The 18,567-nt window shown below is 38.2% G+C and overlaps 1 protein-coding gene across 50 annotated transcripts in view; it reads left to right on the forward strand.

Annotated features, from left to right (window-relative positions):
* The window catches only part of MBNL1 (muscleblind like splicing regulator 1), a 222,522-nt gene that overhangs the window by 176,574 nt on the left and 27,381 nt on the right, over positions 1-18,567 (forward strand). For 46 of the 50 annotated variants that reach the window (XR_001488518.3, XR_012430804.1, XR_012430805.1 and 43 more), the window contains one exon: positions 13,476-13,676. The exons of the other annotated variants lie outside the window; for them this stretch is intronic. Coding sequence is in view for 42 of the 46 variants with exons in the window: in XM_005546132.4 (XP_005546189.1) it covers positions 13,476-13,676 (201 nt within the window). In the remaining 4 variants the exon portion in view is untranslated. The remainder of the gene's footprint in view (positions 1-13,475; positions 13,677-18,567) is intronic. 50 annotated transcript variants of the gene reach the window in all.

An 18,567-nucleotide genomic window follows, 5' to 3' on the forward strand; every position in this document is an offset into this window, starting at 1 on the left:
CAGCCCACAGAGGCTAAGCAGAAGCACGGTAGGGTGTTGCCCCACCCGAGAAGTGCAAGGGGTCAGGGAATTCCCTTCCCTAGCCAAGGAAAGCCGTGAGGGACCCTGCTGTGAGGGATGGAGCTATCCAGCCCAGATACTACGCTTTTCCCACGGTCTTCGCAAACCGCAGACTAGGAGATTCCCTCAAGTGCCTACACCACCAGGACCCTGGCTTTCAAACACAAAACTGGGCAGCCATTTGGGCAGACACTGAGCTAGCTGCAGGAGTTTGTTTGTTTGTTTGTTTGTTTGTTTGTTTGTTTCATACCCTAGTGACTCCTGGAATGCCAGCGAGACAGAACTGTTCACTCCCCTGGAAAGAGGGCTAAAGTCAGGGAGCCAAGTGGTCTTGTTCAGCGGATCCCACCCCCATGGAGCGAAACAAGCTTAAGATCCTGCTGGCTTGAAATTCTCACTGCTAGCACAGCAGTGTGAAGTCGACCTGGGACTATCAAGCTTGGTAGGGGGAGGGACATCCACCATAATTGAGGCTTTAGTAGGTGGTTTCCCCTCACAGTGTAAACAGAGCCGCCAGGAAGTTTGAACAGGGTGTAGAAACCACCTCAGCACAGCAAAGCCACTGTAGCCAGACTGCCTCTGTAGATTCTTTCTCTCTGGGCAGGGCATCGCTGAAAGAAAGGCAGCAGCCCTAGTCAGCTGCTTGTAAATAAAACTCCCATCTCTCTGGGACAGAGCACCTGGGGGAAGGGGCAGCTGTGGGCACAGCTTCAGCAGACTTAAACTTTCTGCCTGACAGCTCTGAAGAGGGCAGCAGATCTCCTAGCACAGTGCTTGAACTCTGCTAAGGGACAGACTGCCTCCTCGAGTGGGCCCCTGATCCCTGTGCCTCCTGACTGGGAGACACCTCCCAGCAGGGATCGAAAGACACTTCATATAGGACAGCTCCAGCTGGCATCTGGTGGGTGCCCCTCTGGGATGAAGCTTCCAGAGGAAGGAACAGGCAGCAATCTTTGCTGTTCTGCAGCCTCTGCTAGTGCTACTCAGGCAGACAGGGTCTGGAGTGGACCTCCAGCAAACTCCAGTAGACCTGCAGCAGAGGGTACTAACTGTTAGAAGGAAAACTAACAAATAGAAAGCAATAGCATCAACATCAACTAAAAGGACATCCACGCAAAATACCCATTCAAAGGTCGCCAACATCAAAGACCAAAGGTAGGTAAATCCACAAAGATGAGGAAAATCCAGCTCAAAAAGGCTGAAAATTCCAAAAAATGGTTTGCCTCTTCTCCTCCAAAGTATCACAACTCCTTGCCAGCAAGGGAACAAAACTGGACGGAAAATGAGTTTGATGAATTGACAGAAGTAGGCTTCAGAAGGTGTGTATTAACAAACTCCCCTGGGCTAAAGGGGCATGTTTTAACCCAATGCAAGGAAGTTAAGAACCTTGATAAAAGATTACGGGAGCTGCTAACTAGAATAACCACTTTAGAGAAGAGCATAAATGAGCTGATGGAGGTGAAAAACATAGCATGAGAACTTCGTGAAGCATACACAAGTATCAGTAGCTGAATCGATCAAGTGGAAGAAAGGATATCAGAGACTGAAAATCAACTTAATGAAATAAAGTGTGAAGACAAGATTAGAGAAAAAAGAATGCAAAGGAACGAACAAAGCCTCCAAGAAATATGGGACTGTGTGAAAAGACCAAACCTACGTTTGATTGGTGTACCTGAAAGTGATGGGGAGAATGGAACCAAGTTGGAAAACACACTTCAGGATACTATCCAGGAGAACTTCCCCAACCTAGCAAGACAGGCTGTTGGGGCAGACACTGAGCTACCTGTAGGAGATTTTGTTCATACCCCAGTGGTGCCCGGAATGCCAACAGGACAGAACCATTCACTCCCCTGGAAAGGTGGCTGAAGCCAGGGAGTCGAGTGGTCTTGCTCAGTGGATCCTACCCCCATGGAGCCCAACAAGCTAAGATCCACTGGCTTCAAATTATCGCTGCCAGCACAGCAGTCTGAAGTCAACCTGGAACTACAGAGCTTGGTAGGGGGAGGGCATTTGCCACAACTGAGGCTTGAGTACGTGGTTTTCCGCTAACAGTGTAAACAAAGCCACTGAGAAGTTCGAACTGGGTGCAGAAAATTCACATTCAGGAAATACGGAGAACAACACAAATATACTCCTCGAGAAGAGCAACCCCAAGACATATAATCGTCAGATTCACCAAGGTTTAAATGAAGAAAAAAATGTTAAGGGCAGCCAGAGAGAAAGGTCAGGTTACCCACAGAGGGAAGCCCATCAGACTAACAGCAGATTTCTCTTCAGAAACCCTACAAGCCAGAAGAGAGTGGGGGCCAATATTCAACATTCTTAAAGAAAAGAATTTTCAATCCAGAATTTGATACCCAACCAAACTAAGCTTCATAACTGAAGGAGAAATAAAATCCTTTACAGACAAGTAAATGCTGAGGGATTTTGTCACCACCAGGCTTGCCTTACAAGAGCTCCTGAAGGAAGCACTGAATATGGAAAGGTAAAACTGGTACCAACCACTAAAAAATTACCAAAATGTAAACACTATCGACGTATGAAGAAACTGCATCAACTAATGGGCAAAATAACCAGCTAGCATCATAATGACAGGATCAAATTCACACATGACAATATTAACCTTAAATGTAAACAGGCTAAATGCCTCAATTAAAAGACACAGACTGGCAAACTGGATGAAAAGTCAAGACCCATCAGTGTGCTGTATTCAGGAGACCCACCTTACGTACAGATACACAAAGTCTCAAAACAAAGCATGGAGAAATATTTAGTAAGCAAATGGAAAGCCAAAAAAAAAAAGCAGGGATTGCAATCCTAGTCTCTGATAAAACAGACTTTAAACCAACCAAGATAAAAAAAGACGAAAGAAGAGCAGTACACACTAGTAAAGGGATCAATGCAACAAGAAGCGCTAACTATCCTAAACATATATATACACCCAGTACAGAAGTACCCAATTCATAAAGCAAGTTCTTACAGACCTACAAAGAGACAGACTGCCACACAATACTAATGGGAGACTAACACCCCACTGTCAATATTAGACAGATCAATGAGGCAGAAAGTTAACAAGAATATTCAGGAATTGAACTCAGCTCTGGACCAAGCAGACTTAATAGACATCTATAGGACTCTCCACCCCAAATCAACAGAGTATACATTCTTCTTAGCACCACAAAGCACTTGCTCCAAAGTTGACCACATAATTGGAAGTAAAACACTCCTCAAAAGGTGCAAAAGAACAGAAATCATAAACAGTCTCTCAGACCACAGTGCAATCAAATTAGAACTGAGGATTAAGAAACCCACTCAAAACCATACAACCACATGGAAACTGAACAACCTGCTCCTGAATGACTACTGGGTAAATAATGAAATTAAGGCAGAAATAAATCAGTTCTTTGAAACCAATGAGAACAAAGACGCAATGTACCAGAATCTCTGGGACGCAGCTGAAGCGGTGTTTACAGGGAAATTTGTAGCACTGAATGCCCACATGAGAAAGCAGGAAAGATATAAAATCAACACCCTAACATCACAATTAAAAGAATGAGAGAAGCGAGAGCAAAGAAATTCAAAAGCTAGCAGAACACAAGAAATAAGATCAGAGCAGGGCTGAAGAATAGAGACACAAAAAACCCTTCAAAAAATCAATGAATCCAGGAGCTGGTTTTTTGAAAAGATTCACAAAATAGACCACTAACCAGACTAATAAAGAAGAAAAGAGAAGACTCAAATAGACACAATATAAATGACAAAGGGGATATCACCACTGATCCTACAGAAATAAAAACTGCCATCAGAGAATACTATAAATACTTCTATGCAAATAAACTAGAAAATCTAGAAGAAATAGATAAATTCCTGGACACATACAGCCTCCCAAGACTAAACCAGGAAGAAGTCAAATCCCTGAGTAGACCAATAACAAGTGCTGAAATTGAGGCAGTAATTAATAGCCTATCAACCAAAAAAAAGCCCAGGACCAGACGGATTCACAGCCAAATTCTACCAGAGGTATAAAGAGGAGCTGGTACCATTCCTTCTGAAACTATTCCAAACAATAGAAAAAGAGGGACTCCTCCATCACCCATTTCACGAGGCCAGCATCATCCTGATGCCAAAAGCTGGCAGAGACACAACAAAAAAAGAAAATTTCAGGCCATATCCCTGATGAACATTGATGCGAAAATCCTCAATAAAATACCAGCAAACTGAATCTAGAGCACATTAAAAAACTTATCCACCATGATCAAGTCTGTTTCATCCCTGGGATGCAAGGCTGGTTCAACATACGCAAACCAATAAACATAATCCATCACATAAACAGAACCAATGACAAAAACCACATGTTTATCTCAATAGATGCAGAAAGGTCTTTAATAAAATTCAACATCCCTTCATGCTAAAAATAATAAACTAGGTATTGATGGAATGTATCTCAAAATAATAAGAGCTATTTATGACAAACCCATAGCCAATATCATATTGAATGGGCAAAAGGTGGAAGCATTCCCTTTGAAAACTGGCACAAGATAAGGATGCCCTCTGTCACCACTCCTATTTAACATAGTATTGGAAGTTCTGACTGGGGCAATGAGGCAAGAGAAAGAAAGGGTATTCAGGTAAGAAGAGAAGAAGTCAAATTGTCTCTGTTTGCAGATGACATGATTGTATATTTATAAAATCCCATCGTCTCAGCCCCCAAACTCCTTGAGCTGATAAGCCATTTCAGCAAAGTCTCAGGATACAAAATTAATGTGCAAAAATCACAAGCATTCCTATACACCAATAATAGACAGAGAGCCAAATCATGAGTGAACTCCCATTCACAATTGCTACAAAGAGAATAAAATACCTAGGAATATAATTTGCAAGGGATATGAAGGACCTCTTTAGGGAGAACAACAAACCACTGCTCAAGGAACTAAGAGAGGACCCAAGCAAATGGAAAAACATTCCATGCACATGCATAGAAAGAATCAATATCACGAAAATGGACATACTGTCCAAAATAATTTATAGATTCAGTGGTATTCCCATCAAGCTACCATTGACTTTCTACACAGAGTTAGAAAAAAAAAAAAAAAACTACTTTAAATTTCATATAGAACCAAAAAAGAGCCTGTATAGCCAAGACAATCCTAAGCAAAAAGAACAAAGCTGGAGGTATCGCACTACCTGACTTCAAACTATACTACAAGGCTACAGTAACCAAAACAGCATAGTACTAGTACCAAAACAGATATATAGACCATTGGAACAGAACTGAGGCCTTAGAAATCACACCACACATCTTCCACCATCTGATCTTCGACAAACCTAACAAAAACAGGCAATGGGGAAAGGATTCTATATTTAATACATGGTGTTGGGAAAACTGGCTAGCCATATGCAGAAAACTGAAACTGGACCCCTTCCTTGCACCTTATACAAAAATTAACTCAAGATGAATTAAAGACTTAAACGTAAGACCCAAGACCATAACAAGAAGACCAAGGCAATAGCATTCAGGACATAGGCATGGGCAAAGACTTGACGACTGAAACACCGAAAGCAACGGCAACAAAAGCCAAAAATGACAAATGGGATCTAATTAAACTAAAGAGCTTCTGCACAGCAAAGTAAACTATCATCAGAGTGAACAGGCAACCTACAGAATGGGAGAAAAATTTTGCAATCTCTCCATCTGACCAAGGGCTAATATCCAGAATTTACAAAGAGGTTACACAAATTTACAAGAAAAGAAAAAAAACCATCAACAAGTAGGCAAAAGACTTGGACAGACACTTCTCAAAAGAAGACATTTATGTGGCCAACAAATGTATGAAAAATCTCATCATCACTGGTCATTAGAGAAATGCAAATCAGGGTCCGGGCGTGGTGACTCATGCCTGTAATCCCAGCACTTTGGGAGGCCGAGGTGACCGAAATCGAGACCATCCTGGCTAACACAGTGAAACCCTGTCTCTACTAAAATTACAAAAAATTATCGAGGCTTGGTGCCACGCACCTGTAGTCCCAGCTATTCAGGAGGCTGAGGCAAGAGAATTGCTTGAACCTGGGAGGCGGAGGTTGCAGTGACGCGAGATCGCACCACTGCACTCCAGCCTGGGTAACAGAGAGGCTCCATCTCAAAAAGAAAAAAAAAAAAGAAATGCAAATCAAAACCGCAATGAGATAGCATCTCATGCCAGTTAGAATGACGATCACTAAAAAGTCAGGAAACAACAGATGCTGATGAGGATGTGGAGAAATAGGAATGCTTTTACACTGTTGGTGGGTGTGTAAATTAGTTCAACCATTGTGGAAGACAGTGTGGTGATTCCTCAAGGATCTAGAACTAGAAATACCATTTGACCCAGCAATCCCATTACTGGGTATATACTCAAAGGATTATAAATCATGCTGCTGTAAAGACACATGCACACGTATGTTTATTGCAGCACAATTCACAACAGCAAAGACTTTGAACAAACCCAAATGCCCATCAATGATAGACTGGATAAAGAAAATGTGGCACATAATACACCATGGAATACTGTGCAGCCATAAGAAAGAATGAGTTCATATCCTTTGCAGGGACATGGATGAAACTGGAAACCATCATTCTCAGCAAACTAACGCAGGAACAGAAAACCAAACACGGCATGTTCTCACTCATAGGTGGGAGTTGAACAATGAACATATGGGCACAGGGAGGGGAACATCACACACTGACGCCTGTTGGGAGTTGGGGGGGTAAGGTAGGGGATAGCATTAGGAGAAATACCTAATGTAGATGACTGGTTGATGAGTGCAGCAAACCACCATGTCACATGTATACCCATGTAACCTGCACGTTCTGCATATGTATCCCAGAACTTTAATAAAAATAAAAAATCAAAAACATAAATAAAACTTCTGGAATCTTCTTCTGATTTATTATTTTTACTTTGTCACATACTGTCTGGTGCGGATTTTATGTAATGAAAAATTCCTACATAATTTTACCAAAAATAGGCTGTATATCGTGGCTTACAACCTGGAGGCCGCTGATAGATTTCTTCAGTTCATCCCAGCCAAGTGTCCTTCAGAAATTCTGTTGTTTCCAGGCTCTCTTCATTGCCCTCAAAGAGCTCTACATAAGCAGTGATTATAAAGAGCTTTGCATGATCTCTGGAATTTCTCTAGTAATGGCCTTTACCTGTGATCCCAAAGGTAGTCGTGGCTATCCATAATTTCTGATGGCAGCTATTCTTCGGGTACACAAATTCGGTGTCTCAAGATAAATAATTTGTGTAGAAATCCTGTGCATTTCATGAATTTTGAAATAGCCTAGGAATAGAGAAATTCAGTTTCTGGTTTTAGCTAACGTCTTGAGAGCTTCTTTGCGGCTTCTGTCACCTAGATAGACTTTGCTGTCATGTCATGTTCCAAGCATTTGTTGCCAGTTGGATGCAGAATGCTTTGAAGTCATCACTTGTCACGCTTCCAGGAACACCTAGAATTCTTAAATAGTTCTTTGATTCTTTACTTTCCATTTTATCCAGGTAATGGTTGAGATAAGGCCACTTTATCTCAGAGTGTTTCTGGCAAAATGTTTCCATGTCAGTTTCTCTGAGTAGGCTTTCATCCATCCTGCTGTTCTTACTGCCTGTTTCCATTAAGGAGCCTGTGAATCCTCAAGCAGCCTGAGAGAATGGGCCCAGGATTTTAAGAACTAGGCCATGCCTGGTTGATACCTTTCTACTAGGAGGGCCAGAGTGTTCTTTATTTAAATGTTTGTTATTTCAGTAAAACTGGATTGAAGGATGAAGTGAAACTAAGAATGAAGGAGATACTCATTGATTTATCCAGTCACAAGTCAGTCTAGAGGCAAAGTTATAACAGTATCTCTTATTTTATTCCAGTTATTTGCTATCTTTTTTTTTTTTTTTAAGAGAGAGGGTCTGGCTTTGTCACCCAGCCTAGAATGCAGTGGTGCAGTCATAGCATACTGTAAGCTCACACTCCTGGACTCAAGTGATTCTCCTGCCTCAGCCTCATAAAGTGCTGGGATCATAGGCCAGACCCACTGTGCCTGGCCCTGCTTTCTTAGAAAAAAAGAACTTTATAACATGAATTTGTTGATACCTTCTGTTAGCTTTTGGCACTGTTTATATTCAGAATAGCTCACTGAGACTAGTTACAGGGTTATGCCTACCCAGAAACATGCTTTTGTATACCTTGATTATGTGTGTTTTTTTAAAAAAAGCACTTTATATTTTATTGCTTTATATACATACATATAATGTAGAAAAATATGACTTAAAGTTTGTGTTCTGTGGATTTCAGTGTATACTGATTACATATTTCTGTTACATATACTCCCTCCTTTTTTTTTTTATTCTCAAACATTGCAAAACAAACAGTGTTCACATGGTGTTTTAAGATAAATGTCAGCCCCTGTGATATTTGCAACATTATAACATGGTAACTACATTACTGAAACTTAGAAAGCTTAATATAAAAAAATTGCAAAACAAAAAGAATAAACTTTGAATAGGTATATTAGAGATAGTAATTATTAAATTTTGAGGTAAAGAAAGAAAATAACAATCACTTTTATTTCACATTCAAGTATATATTCTAAAGAATATTTAATGTGTTTGCTTCTTTCTATGACAGAGAAAAGCAGTTAGCAAATCCATTAGTATATATGTTAAGTAAATGTTTGTAGAGGATCTGTATAGATGCTAAACGCAGCACATAAATAACATGAACAAGACATAAGGCAAAAGTCTGCCCTCTAAGAGCATCCAGTCTTGTCAGACTAGAGGAGATATTCAGGTAAACCCATGCAGTGGTTTATGCTGCGTTCGAGTAATTAGGAGTTCATGGGAACAGAAGGTAAGAAAAACCCCTTCATAGTTAGAGATGTGGATGGATCAAGAGAAACTTACCCGAAGAGTCCTAATTCTTGAAGCACAATTAGGAATTAAACAGATTGGCTAGGCATGGGTAGCATTCAGTGTGGAGGATAAACCATGTTTAAAAGAAAAGAGCCATAAGGGAACATGTATCCTTAGAGACCTTACGTACAATCAGAAAAGTGTACCTATATCTGTAGAAAACGACATAGTGTATGGAACTAAAATCACCTAGGAGCTCTAAAAAAATACTGCCACTTACCAGAGATTCTGACGAGTGAGGAGTGGCCAGGGCATTCACGGTTTAAAAGTCCTTTGGGTGATTTTAATGGACACCTGGTTCATTGTGTGAAAACCACTTTGTGAGAACCACTTGGAATCAGACACACCTGTGGTCACATCCTAGGCCTTCGATTCACTCATTTGTGTCTATAGACACATAATCTATATAGACCATAGGGAACTAAACAGATCTCTCCTGATCTCTACCCCTCAAAAAACACAACAGAAAAAAAAATTACCAAGGGAATTTATACTCTACTGTTGTAAGGATTAAATACAATAAATAGCACAGATAAAGCACTCAGCATGATGCTGACACACAGTAAATAGGGAATTACTACTAATAATCATGTTTGCATAGCTAACTAGGGTCACAATATGACATTAACACTTTGATTTATAATGAAGTGTGATTACCTTAATGGAATCAATGTCCAATTTAAAACAAACAAGTGATTAACCCATAAGCAGCACCAGAATTAGTAAGTTTGTACTTTGTTTTTCTCTGGTGAGGGTGTTCGTTGGCAAAAGGCAATTATAAACCAAACTTTCTTATGTCTTCCAGGAACAGAGATACCTACAAATCATTATCACAAGAATATAGTCAGTATCAAATATACCAATTACATAGTTATATGTTATCCTTCAGAGAGAGAACAGGATGCCACTTGATAACAACATTGCATTAATACCTGTCTTTGAGATTCTGCTGAACCTCCTGTAGGATAGCTTTTGGAATAGAAAACTGGCAGTAGTGCAGGTCAAGTGCTTTCCTAATCTGATTAGGGCACTCTCTGATGGGGCTAGCAGTGACCTATCTTCAACATGGCACTCTTTGAAAAAACAGTATGACTAAAGTGATGTAACAAACTTACAAAAATTTAAAATAAATGAAAGAATGTTGTGTGTGTGTGTGTGTGTGTGTGTGTGTGTGTCTGTCTGTCTGTCTGTCTGTCTTTTGGAATCAAGTTTCAAAGTATAAAGCTAGTTATTGATTGTCTGCCTATTCAGCAAATAGCTCTGCTTATCGAAAGAGGGAACAATTTGAGATAATGCTTGCTGAATAGTTGATGTTTCACATTTTTAAAAGCTCCTACAGACTTTACTTGGGGACAGTGCCCTAAAATTGTACAGATTTGAATTTGCTCTGCTGAATTAAAGCAAAAGATCAATTCTCTTGCTGACTCTATAGAAACAACTCAGGAAAGATTATTGCCAGTTATTAAAGCAGTATTTTTACATAATAAAAGTATGATTCTGCCTGTAGTGTGCAACAGCTGCATTATATGCATTTTTAGATTTCCAGTGTATTTTATTTGATGAGATTTAAGAGAGCTGAGTTTTATTAGCCTCTGGTCTCATTTTATTAAAATAAAAATGCTTTTTCTTCCAAAAACATTTTTAAATTTGTCCTTTGCTTTTAAATAATTATAGTAGATTATGTACAGTAACATAAACATCTCAGTAACTTTCTGAAGTATACATTAAAAATGCACTATCTGGAAATACATGTTTATTCATAGTAAAAGAATGCAAAGAGGAATGATAATGAGTAGCTTCTGTTGTCCATTTGCTAAACTAGTCTGTTAGTCCCCTGACATAGACTCTTTTAGTCTTCTATGCTAAATTTCTTGTAATTCTTAAATGACTAATATAGAAATTAGGGTGCTGGTCTGGCTGGATTTTCATATGCAATCTGACAATGTATAACAAAGTACAAGTTTAACCTGAATATCCTTGAATAGAAATCCAAGTTCAACATATATTCACTATACAATCGATCCTTGTCCTGCTGCCACCTGGACAGAGAATGGACAGTGGCGCAGCATTAAGTCAGCTGTGGCTCCGGGAAGTGTTGGTGGACAGAGACTGCCCTGGGCCCTAGTTTCTGACAGCTTGTTGATTGTTAAAATCTGGAATGCACAGATAGTTCTTGTTGTCTGCAGGTTGCTGCTTTGTGCTGGGAGGGGTTGGGGATTAGAGGTGCTACTTGAGACCACTTTATCGGGCAAGAGCCATCGACCTGGCAGAGTAGCTAAACGTGGCATTCAAACCAACGTGTTCAGAGGCATAATGATTTTAAGTTGAAATGGTATAATCTATATTGTATTGTTTCTTCTCAGTGAATCACATTAGGTATTGCATATTCTGGTTTTTCATATTTTTGTTAGTAAAAATGTATAGCTAAATGCAAAGAGTGCTTCCCAAGCAAGTTTTGAGGTCAACAGAAGAGTTCCCTAAGAAAGGCCTTCTTAACATTGACAGTATTGACTTTCGGGGCTGGATAATTCTTTGTTGCGAGGGGCTGTCTTATATGTTGTAGAACACTTAGCAGCATCCCTGGCTTCCATCCGTTATATGCAATAGTTCCCCTCCAGCTGTGATAACCAAAAATGTCTTTAGACATTGCCAGGTGTCTCCTGAGAGGCAAAACAACTCGGTTGAAAACCACTGCCCTAAGAAAAAGGGAACACTTGAAATTCATTTTATTTTTCTAAATATAGAATCAGTCAGGGCCAGAGTGAATAAAGGATATGTTTTACTTTTTAACGTATTTCTTTTGTACTATAAGAATTACATTTGTAATGTATGCCTTATATTGCAAAATGTTTTGCTACAAAGCTCTCTTGAATGCTACATATATTCAGGGACCATGTAACTTCTTATTCCTATCAGATGGCAGAATTAGTTATTAATACATTATAATGTCTCTTTTATTCTAAAAAATGTTCTGTAATTCTGTTCATTACTACTGAGTAAAGAAAATAAATTGTTAAATATTACCTTAAAGAGGCTGGGCTCGGTGGCTCAGGCCTGTAATCTCAGCACTTTGGGAGGCCAAAGTGGGCAGATCATGAGGTCAGGAGATTGAGACCATCCTGGCTAACATGATGAAACCCCGTCTCTACTAAAAATACAAAAAATTAGCCAGGCATGGTGGCAGGCACCTGTAGTCCCAGCTACTAGGGAGGCTGAGGCAGGAGAATGGCATGAACCCGGGAGGTGGAGCTTGCAGTGAGCCAAGATTGCACCACTGCACTCTAGCTGGGGCAACAGAGCAAGGCTCCGTCTCAAAAAAAAAAAAAAAAAAAAAAAAATTACCTTAAAGAACAGCATCCGTTTTGCCTACAAGCTTTTGTGTTTCAGAAACAAGCATTATTACATGAAGCATTAAACTTCGAGAACTAGAATTGAGAGTCTGTTAGGAAGTTAAAAATGTACTATCCATAAGATATGAAATTGTTTGTGTTCTGTTATACTTTAAACACTAGAAAAACAAATTGTTAGATTTCAGGTAAATTAATGCTATTCAAGAACAAATATATTTTATGATATGCAAGTTTGCATATCAACAAATAGAAACAATCCTTGTGTATCCATGAAAGCATTTCTGGAAGAAATTCTGTCTTGTAGCAGTTTATTCAGTTCTGCCATATGTATTTCCTTGACTAATCATGTAGCATTTCCTTAGTAGCAGTTCTACTTCAGACTTCACATTTTAGACGTGTTTTCCCTTAGTAAGGTATGATAGACTAGTGGAACATTTATAATTTCCCCCAGAAAAATCACCATCAAGTAAGTATACCAAACACTTTATCTTATGTGCTCAGAAGACAAGGTGTCATCATCACCTTTCCCAAACCCATGAGATTTATTTACAGCTTACATTGACTGTGAAACTCTTTTATCCCCTGGGAGTTCTACTGTATTTATTCCAGATCATAGGACACTTGCAACCTATTAACAGTGGTAAACAGGTCTTTCAAGTACATCTGACATAGCAATTACAAAATGTATTTCTTAGACAAATATCTAGAATTAAGTCAGGGCAAAGATGAAGATTAGGTGACCACAAGGAGTTTCTGCCTAGTTTATCTATTTTTCAAAAAAAAAAAAATTACAAGTATTATAGACCCCCCAGGTTCAAAATTCCAGTGAATAATTTAATGGATATTTTACCTGTTATATTTTAGAAAAACATTGATTTGATGAGTGCTTATTTAATAAAACAGCCTTACCCTAAATGATAGTAAATGAACACAGGATTAAAGGGAAGAAGGCAAGGGAGGAAGAATGGATAGATGGATGGAGGACAAATGGTAAATGAACACAGGATTAAAGGGAAGAAGGGAAGGAAGGAAGAGTTGATAGATGGATGGAGGACAAATGTATAATTAAGAATAATCAACTTTGAGCTGAGACCTGCTTGTTAAATTTTGCTTTTATTTTATTTTTCAGCCAATGTTTTCAGTTGCACCAAGCTTAGCCACCAATGCATCAGCAGCCTTTAATCCCTATCTGGGACCTGTTTCTCCAAGCCTGGTCCCAGCAGAGATCTTGCCGACTGCACCAATGTTGGTTACAGGGAATCCGGGTGTCCCTGTACCTGCAGCTGCTGCAGCTGCTGCACAGAAATTAATGCGAACAGACAGACTTGAGGTAGGAATGACTAGTTGGTGTCTTTATGTAATACATTCTAATTCTCCAAGTGTATTTTTTTGTTTGTTTGTGTTTCCATGGCCAAAAAGTTGTAAAAATTTTAAAACAGAGATTTTGGCTTAGGGTTTGGAACATTTTACTAGAGTATAGATATGCTGTATTTGATTAATGTAATGTTTATAAAGGCTACAACATCCATGTTTAGAATAGTGGATAAGAAGTTGGACCCTAAAGTCAGATTGCCTGGTTATATCACTGTACCTCAATTTCCTCATCTTTAAAACGGCACTTACCTCAAAGAGTTAGGGGAATATCTGGCACATAAGCAAATGCCTCCTGAGTGTTTGTTGTTGTTGCAACTATCAAGAATAACAAACGTTATCAATCCCCTAAAAATTTCTCATAAAGATTTACAAATATTAGTGTCTGTAAAACATTTTACAATTTATTATTGCAAGTTTTCTCATAAGCTGTACAATATTTTGGTTGAAGTAGAAAGGAAACTTTGTTTATGAAGTGTGCTTTCATAAAAGTTTTTTGCATAATCCTCTTAAGTTCTAGAGTAAAGGATGATCAGATGCATGGGCTCCGCTGTTGGTACATGAAAAAGATATTAAAGTTATAAATCTTACTTCAATGTGGTTGTTCAGAATTTCAACATGACTGTGAATTAATGAATTTGGTAAATTATAGATGTAGAGAAAAAGTGACAGCATCAAATGTACATTGAAGATACAAACCTGTCATTGAACCCACCTAAAGAATAAAATGACTTTTTCCTCTTTTCCCTGGTGAGGATGAGGTGATATATTTTTTTAACTTACATTTTAGGTTCAGGGGTACATGTGCAGGTTTTTATATAGGTAAACTTTATACCATTGGGGTTTGGTGTAGAGATTATTTCATCACCCAGGTAATAAGCACAATACCCAATAGGTATTTTTTTCTGATCCTCTCCCCCCTCCCACCAACCACCCTCAAATAGGCCCTAACATCTGCTGTTTCCCTCTTTGTGTCCATGAGGTCTCATCATTTAGCCCCCACTTACAAGTGAGAACATGTGGTATGTGGTTTCCTGTTTCTGTATTAGTTTGCTTCAGATAATGGCCTCCAGCTCAATCTATGTTGCTGCAAAGGACGTGATCTCATTCTTTTTTATGTCTGCATAGTATTCCATAGTGTATATATACCACATTTTCTTTATCCAGGCTACCATTGATGGACACTTAGGTTGATTCCTTGTTTTTGCTGTTGTGAGTAGTGCTGCAGTGAATATACACATGTGTGTCTTTATGGTAGAACGATTTATATTCCTTGGGTAAATACCCAGTAATGGGATTACTGGGTCAAATGATTTCTGTTTTTAGGTCTTTGAGGAATTGCCACACTGTTTTCCACAACGGTTGAATTAATTTGCACTCCCACCAGCAGTGTATAATTGTTTCTATTTCTTTGCAACCTTACCAACATTCATTATTTTTTGAGTTTTTAATAATAGACATTTTAACTGGCGTGAGATGGTATCTGGTGGTTTTGATTTGCATTTCTCTAATATTAGTGATAATGGACATTTTTCATATACTTATTGGCCACTTGTGTATCTTTCTTTGAAAAGCATCTGTTTATGTCCTTCACCCACTTTGTAATAGGGTTGTTTTTTGCTCATAAATTTAAGTTCCTTACAGATTCTAGATATTAGACCTTTGTGGAATACGTAGTTTGTAAATATTTTCTCCCATTCTGTAGGCTGTTTATTCCGTTGATAGTTTCTTTTGCTGTGTAGAAGCTCTTTAGTTTAATTAGATACCATTTTTCCATTTTTATTTTTGTTGCGATTGCTTTTGGCATGTTTGTCATGAAATCTTTGCCAGGTCCTGTGTCAAGAATGGTATTTCCTATGTTATCTTTCAGGGGTTTTATAGTTTGGGGTTTTACACTTAAGCCTTTAATCCGTCTTGAGTTGATTTTTGTATATGGTGTAAAGAAGGGGTTCAGTTTCAATCTTCTGTGTATAGCTAGCCAGTTATCCTGGCACCATTTATTGAACAGGGAGTCCTTTCCTCATTGCTTGTTATTGTCAGCTTTGTTGGAGATCAAATAGTTATAGGTGTGCTGCATTATTTCTAGGCTCTCTATTCTGTTCCATTGGTCTGTGTGTCTTTTTTTGTACCAGTACCTTGTTTTGTTTACTGTAGCCTTGTACTATAGTTTGAAGTCAGGTAATGTGATGCCTCCAGCTTTGTTATTTTTGCTTAAGATTGTATTGGCTATTGGCTGTTCAAGCTCTTTTTTTATTTCATATGAATTTTTAAGTAGTTTTTTTTTTTTTCTAATTCTGTGAAGAATGTCATTGGTAGTTTGACAAGGAATAACATGGAATGTATAACTTGCATTTGAACAGTATGGCCATTTTAATGTTATGGATTCTTCCTATCCATGAGCATGGAAAGTTTTTCAATTTGTTACGTGTCATCCACGATTTCTTTGAGGGATGTTTTGTCATTATCATTTTAGAGAGCTTTCACCTCCCTGCTTAACTGTTATTCCTAAGTATTTTATTCTTTTTGTGGCAATTGTGAATGGGAATGCACTCCTGATTTGGCTCTCTGCTTGGATGTTGTTGGTTTATGGGAATGCTACTCATTTTTATACATTGATTTTGTATCCTACAACTTTGCTGAAGTTGTTTATCAGATCAAGGAGCTTTTGGGCAGAGACTATGGGGTTTTCTAGATAAAGAAACAACTTGTCTGCCAACAGGGATAATTTGACTTCCTCTCTTCCTATTTGGATGCCTTTTATTTCCTCCTCCTGAGGATGAGGCAATACTTAGTGCTAATAAATTTTACTGAGAAAGTGGCAAAATGAGGCTGTTATATGAACATAATTGACTCAAATAATTTGTCAGTTTAGCAGGAATTTAGTTAATAAGCTGATTTATTATTTATTAACTTTTGTTGCATACATTACAAAGGCTCTGAAATTTTAGCGTATTGACAATCATATACCAGACACATGCATCAGAGATTTAATGCTCAAAACAATCTTATCAGGAAGACACTATTATTAATTCTGTTTTACAGGGAAATGATTTTAGGGGAAGAGATGTGAAGCAACTTGTTCTTGCTAGGGAGATACACCTGATACACCTGGATTTTTGAGTGATTTGTCGTTACACAACTGTATTGCTTATTAATTAACTATTGCTGTTTGCAGATGGATTAAGAGGAAACTTAAATTTTTTTTAAATATCTGAAATTATTGGATGCTCAGCATGTGAAGCAGTTTTATTCCCCCAACCTTTCTAAAGCAAACCCTGAGTTCTTAATGCATAATTGTTGATTGATTAGTGGTAACCAAATAAGCAATCTGAGATGAACTTTAATGAATTAATTATTAATAGATGATATTCAAAAAAAATGGTTATAACTCTACTAAACCAATCCTCCCACATTCACAATTTTAAGTAGTTTGTTACTGTTTATATTTTGTAGTGCTTAATTGAAATGAAGACTTTTGTCTTTGGGTTTTTTCTTTTTGTGAGGAGCTACTTATTGTATTTTGTCTGTTTTCTTTTGCTATAGTCAGTACACATGGCTACCACTGCATCAACTGTGATTTGCCTTTTATCTGAATCCTGCTTCTCTAAATGCTTGATTGTAGTGCAGCTTCCTGTCTTATTCTTGTTAACAAGATCAGATCCAGTGTCACAGTTCCAACCTGTTAGGATACTGCAGCGTGAAGCTCTGAGGCGCATCTTGCTGCTCTGTGCTTGTGATTTTAGACAATCCTATCTGCACGTTATTTCTTCGCATGCCAATTGCATCACGTATCGAAGTCTAAAAGACATGGCAATAAATGCACCTACTTATTTATTAATTGATCAAATGTTTGGTCATTTGGTATTTAAATGCATACTCTACTTCTTCCTTATGAAATTCTGAAGCATATATTTGAATTTTGAGTTCCTTCTGAGGTAAAAAAATTTTTGGAATCAGTTAAACTATTGACCAGTTCTTCTGGCCACTTCTTTCTGTCTTTTTACTGCAACTTGTTAGACAATAAGGAAATTTAAAATACCATAGATTGTTAGCCTTCTGGTTCTTATATAATTGCTTAAAACTGACATCTTTACAGCACCCAGTGTGATACTACAGAAAAAAAAAATGTTAAATTGGAAAACAGGAATTCAAGAATTACTACATGTGATATTGCTAATTAGGTGAGCCAGCTTGGATCAGGATGCTCTTATTCTCTGGGTTTCATATTCCTCACATGTAAAGTTAGGGGGTTGCACCCAATAATCTCTAAGGTCACTTCCAATTAGAACATTCTAGGGACATTTAGGTCATTTTCTTGTTTTTAACACCAGCCACAAGCTATTGAAACATTTATTTTTAAAAATTATATACATATACATACAACATGAGATTTATATCAATATTCATATTATCTTTTCTTTACTGGCTTTTAAAAGACTTTGTTGCCAAGTACTTCCTGTACTCCAAAATTCATACTTCTTTTTTTTTTTTTTTTTTTTGACACAAAGTCTCACTCTGTTGCCCAGGCTGGAGTGCAGTGGCAGGATCTCAGCTCACTGCAACCTCCACGTCCCAGGTTCAAGCAATTCTCCTGCCTCAGCCTCCTGAGTAGCTGAGATTATAGATGTGTGCCACCATGCCCGGCTAATTTTTGTATTTTCAGTGGAAACGGGGTTTCACCATGTTCTCCAGGCTGGTCTCAGCAATTTCTCTCCATGATTATGTTAAGAAATTATTCAAATCTATAGATTCTAGAAAAGACTGAGTTTTTTTAGCCATACCCCTGTTTTACTACAAAGAGTTAGTAATTGGAGAAATCATTGTTTGACTTACTTTCAAGATGCACAGTA

The sequence above is a fragment of the Macaca fascicularis genome, chromosome 2, assembly GCF_037993035.2.
Source record: "Macaca fascicularis isolate 582-1 chromosome 2, T2T-MFA8v1.1".
NCBI classification, from domain to species: domain Eukaryota; kingdom Metazoa; phylum Chordata; class Mammalia; order Primates; family Cercopithecidae; genus Macaca; species Macaca fascicularis.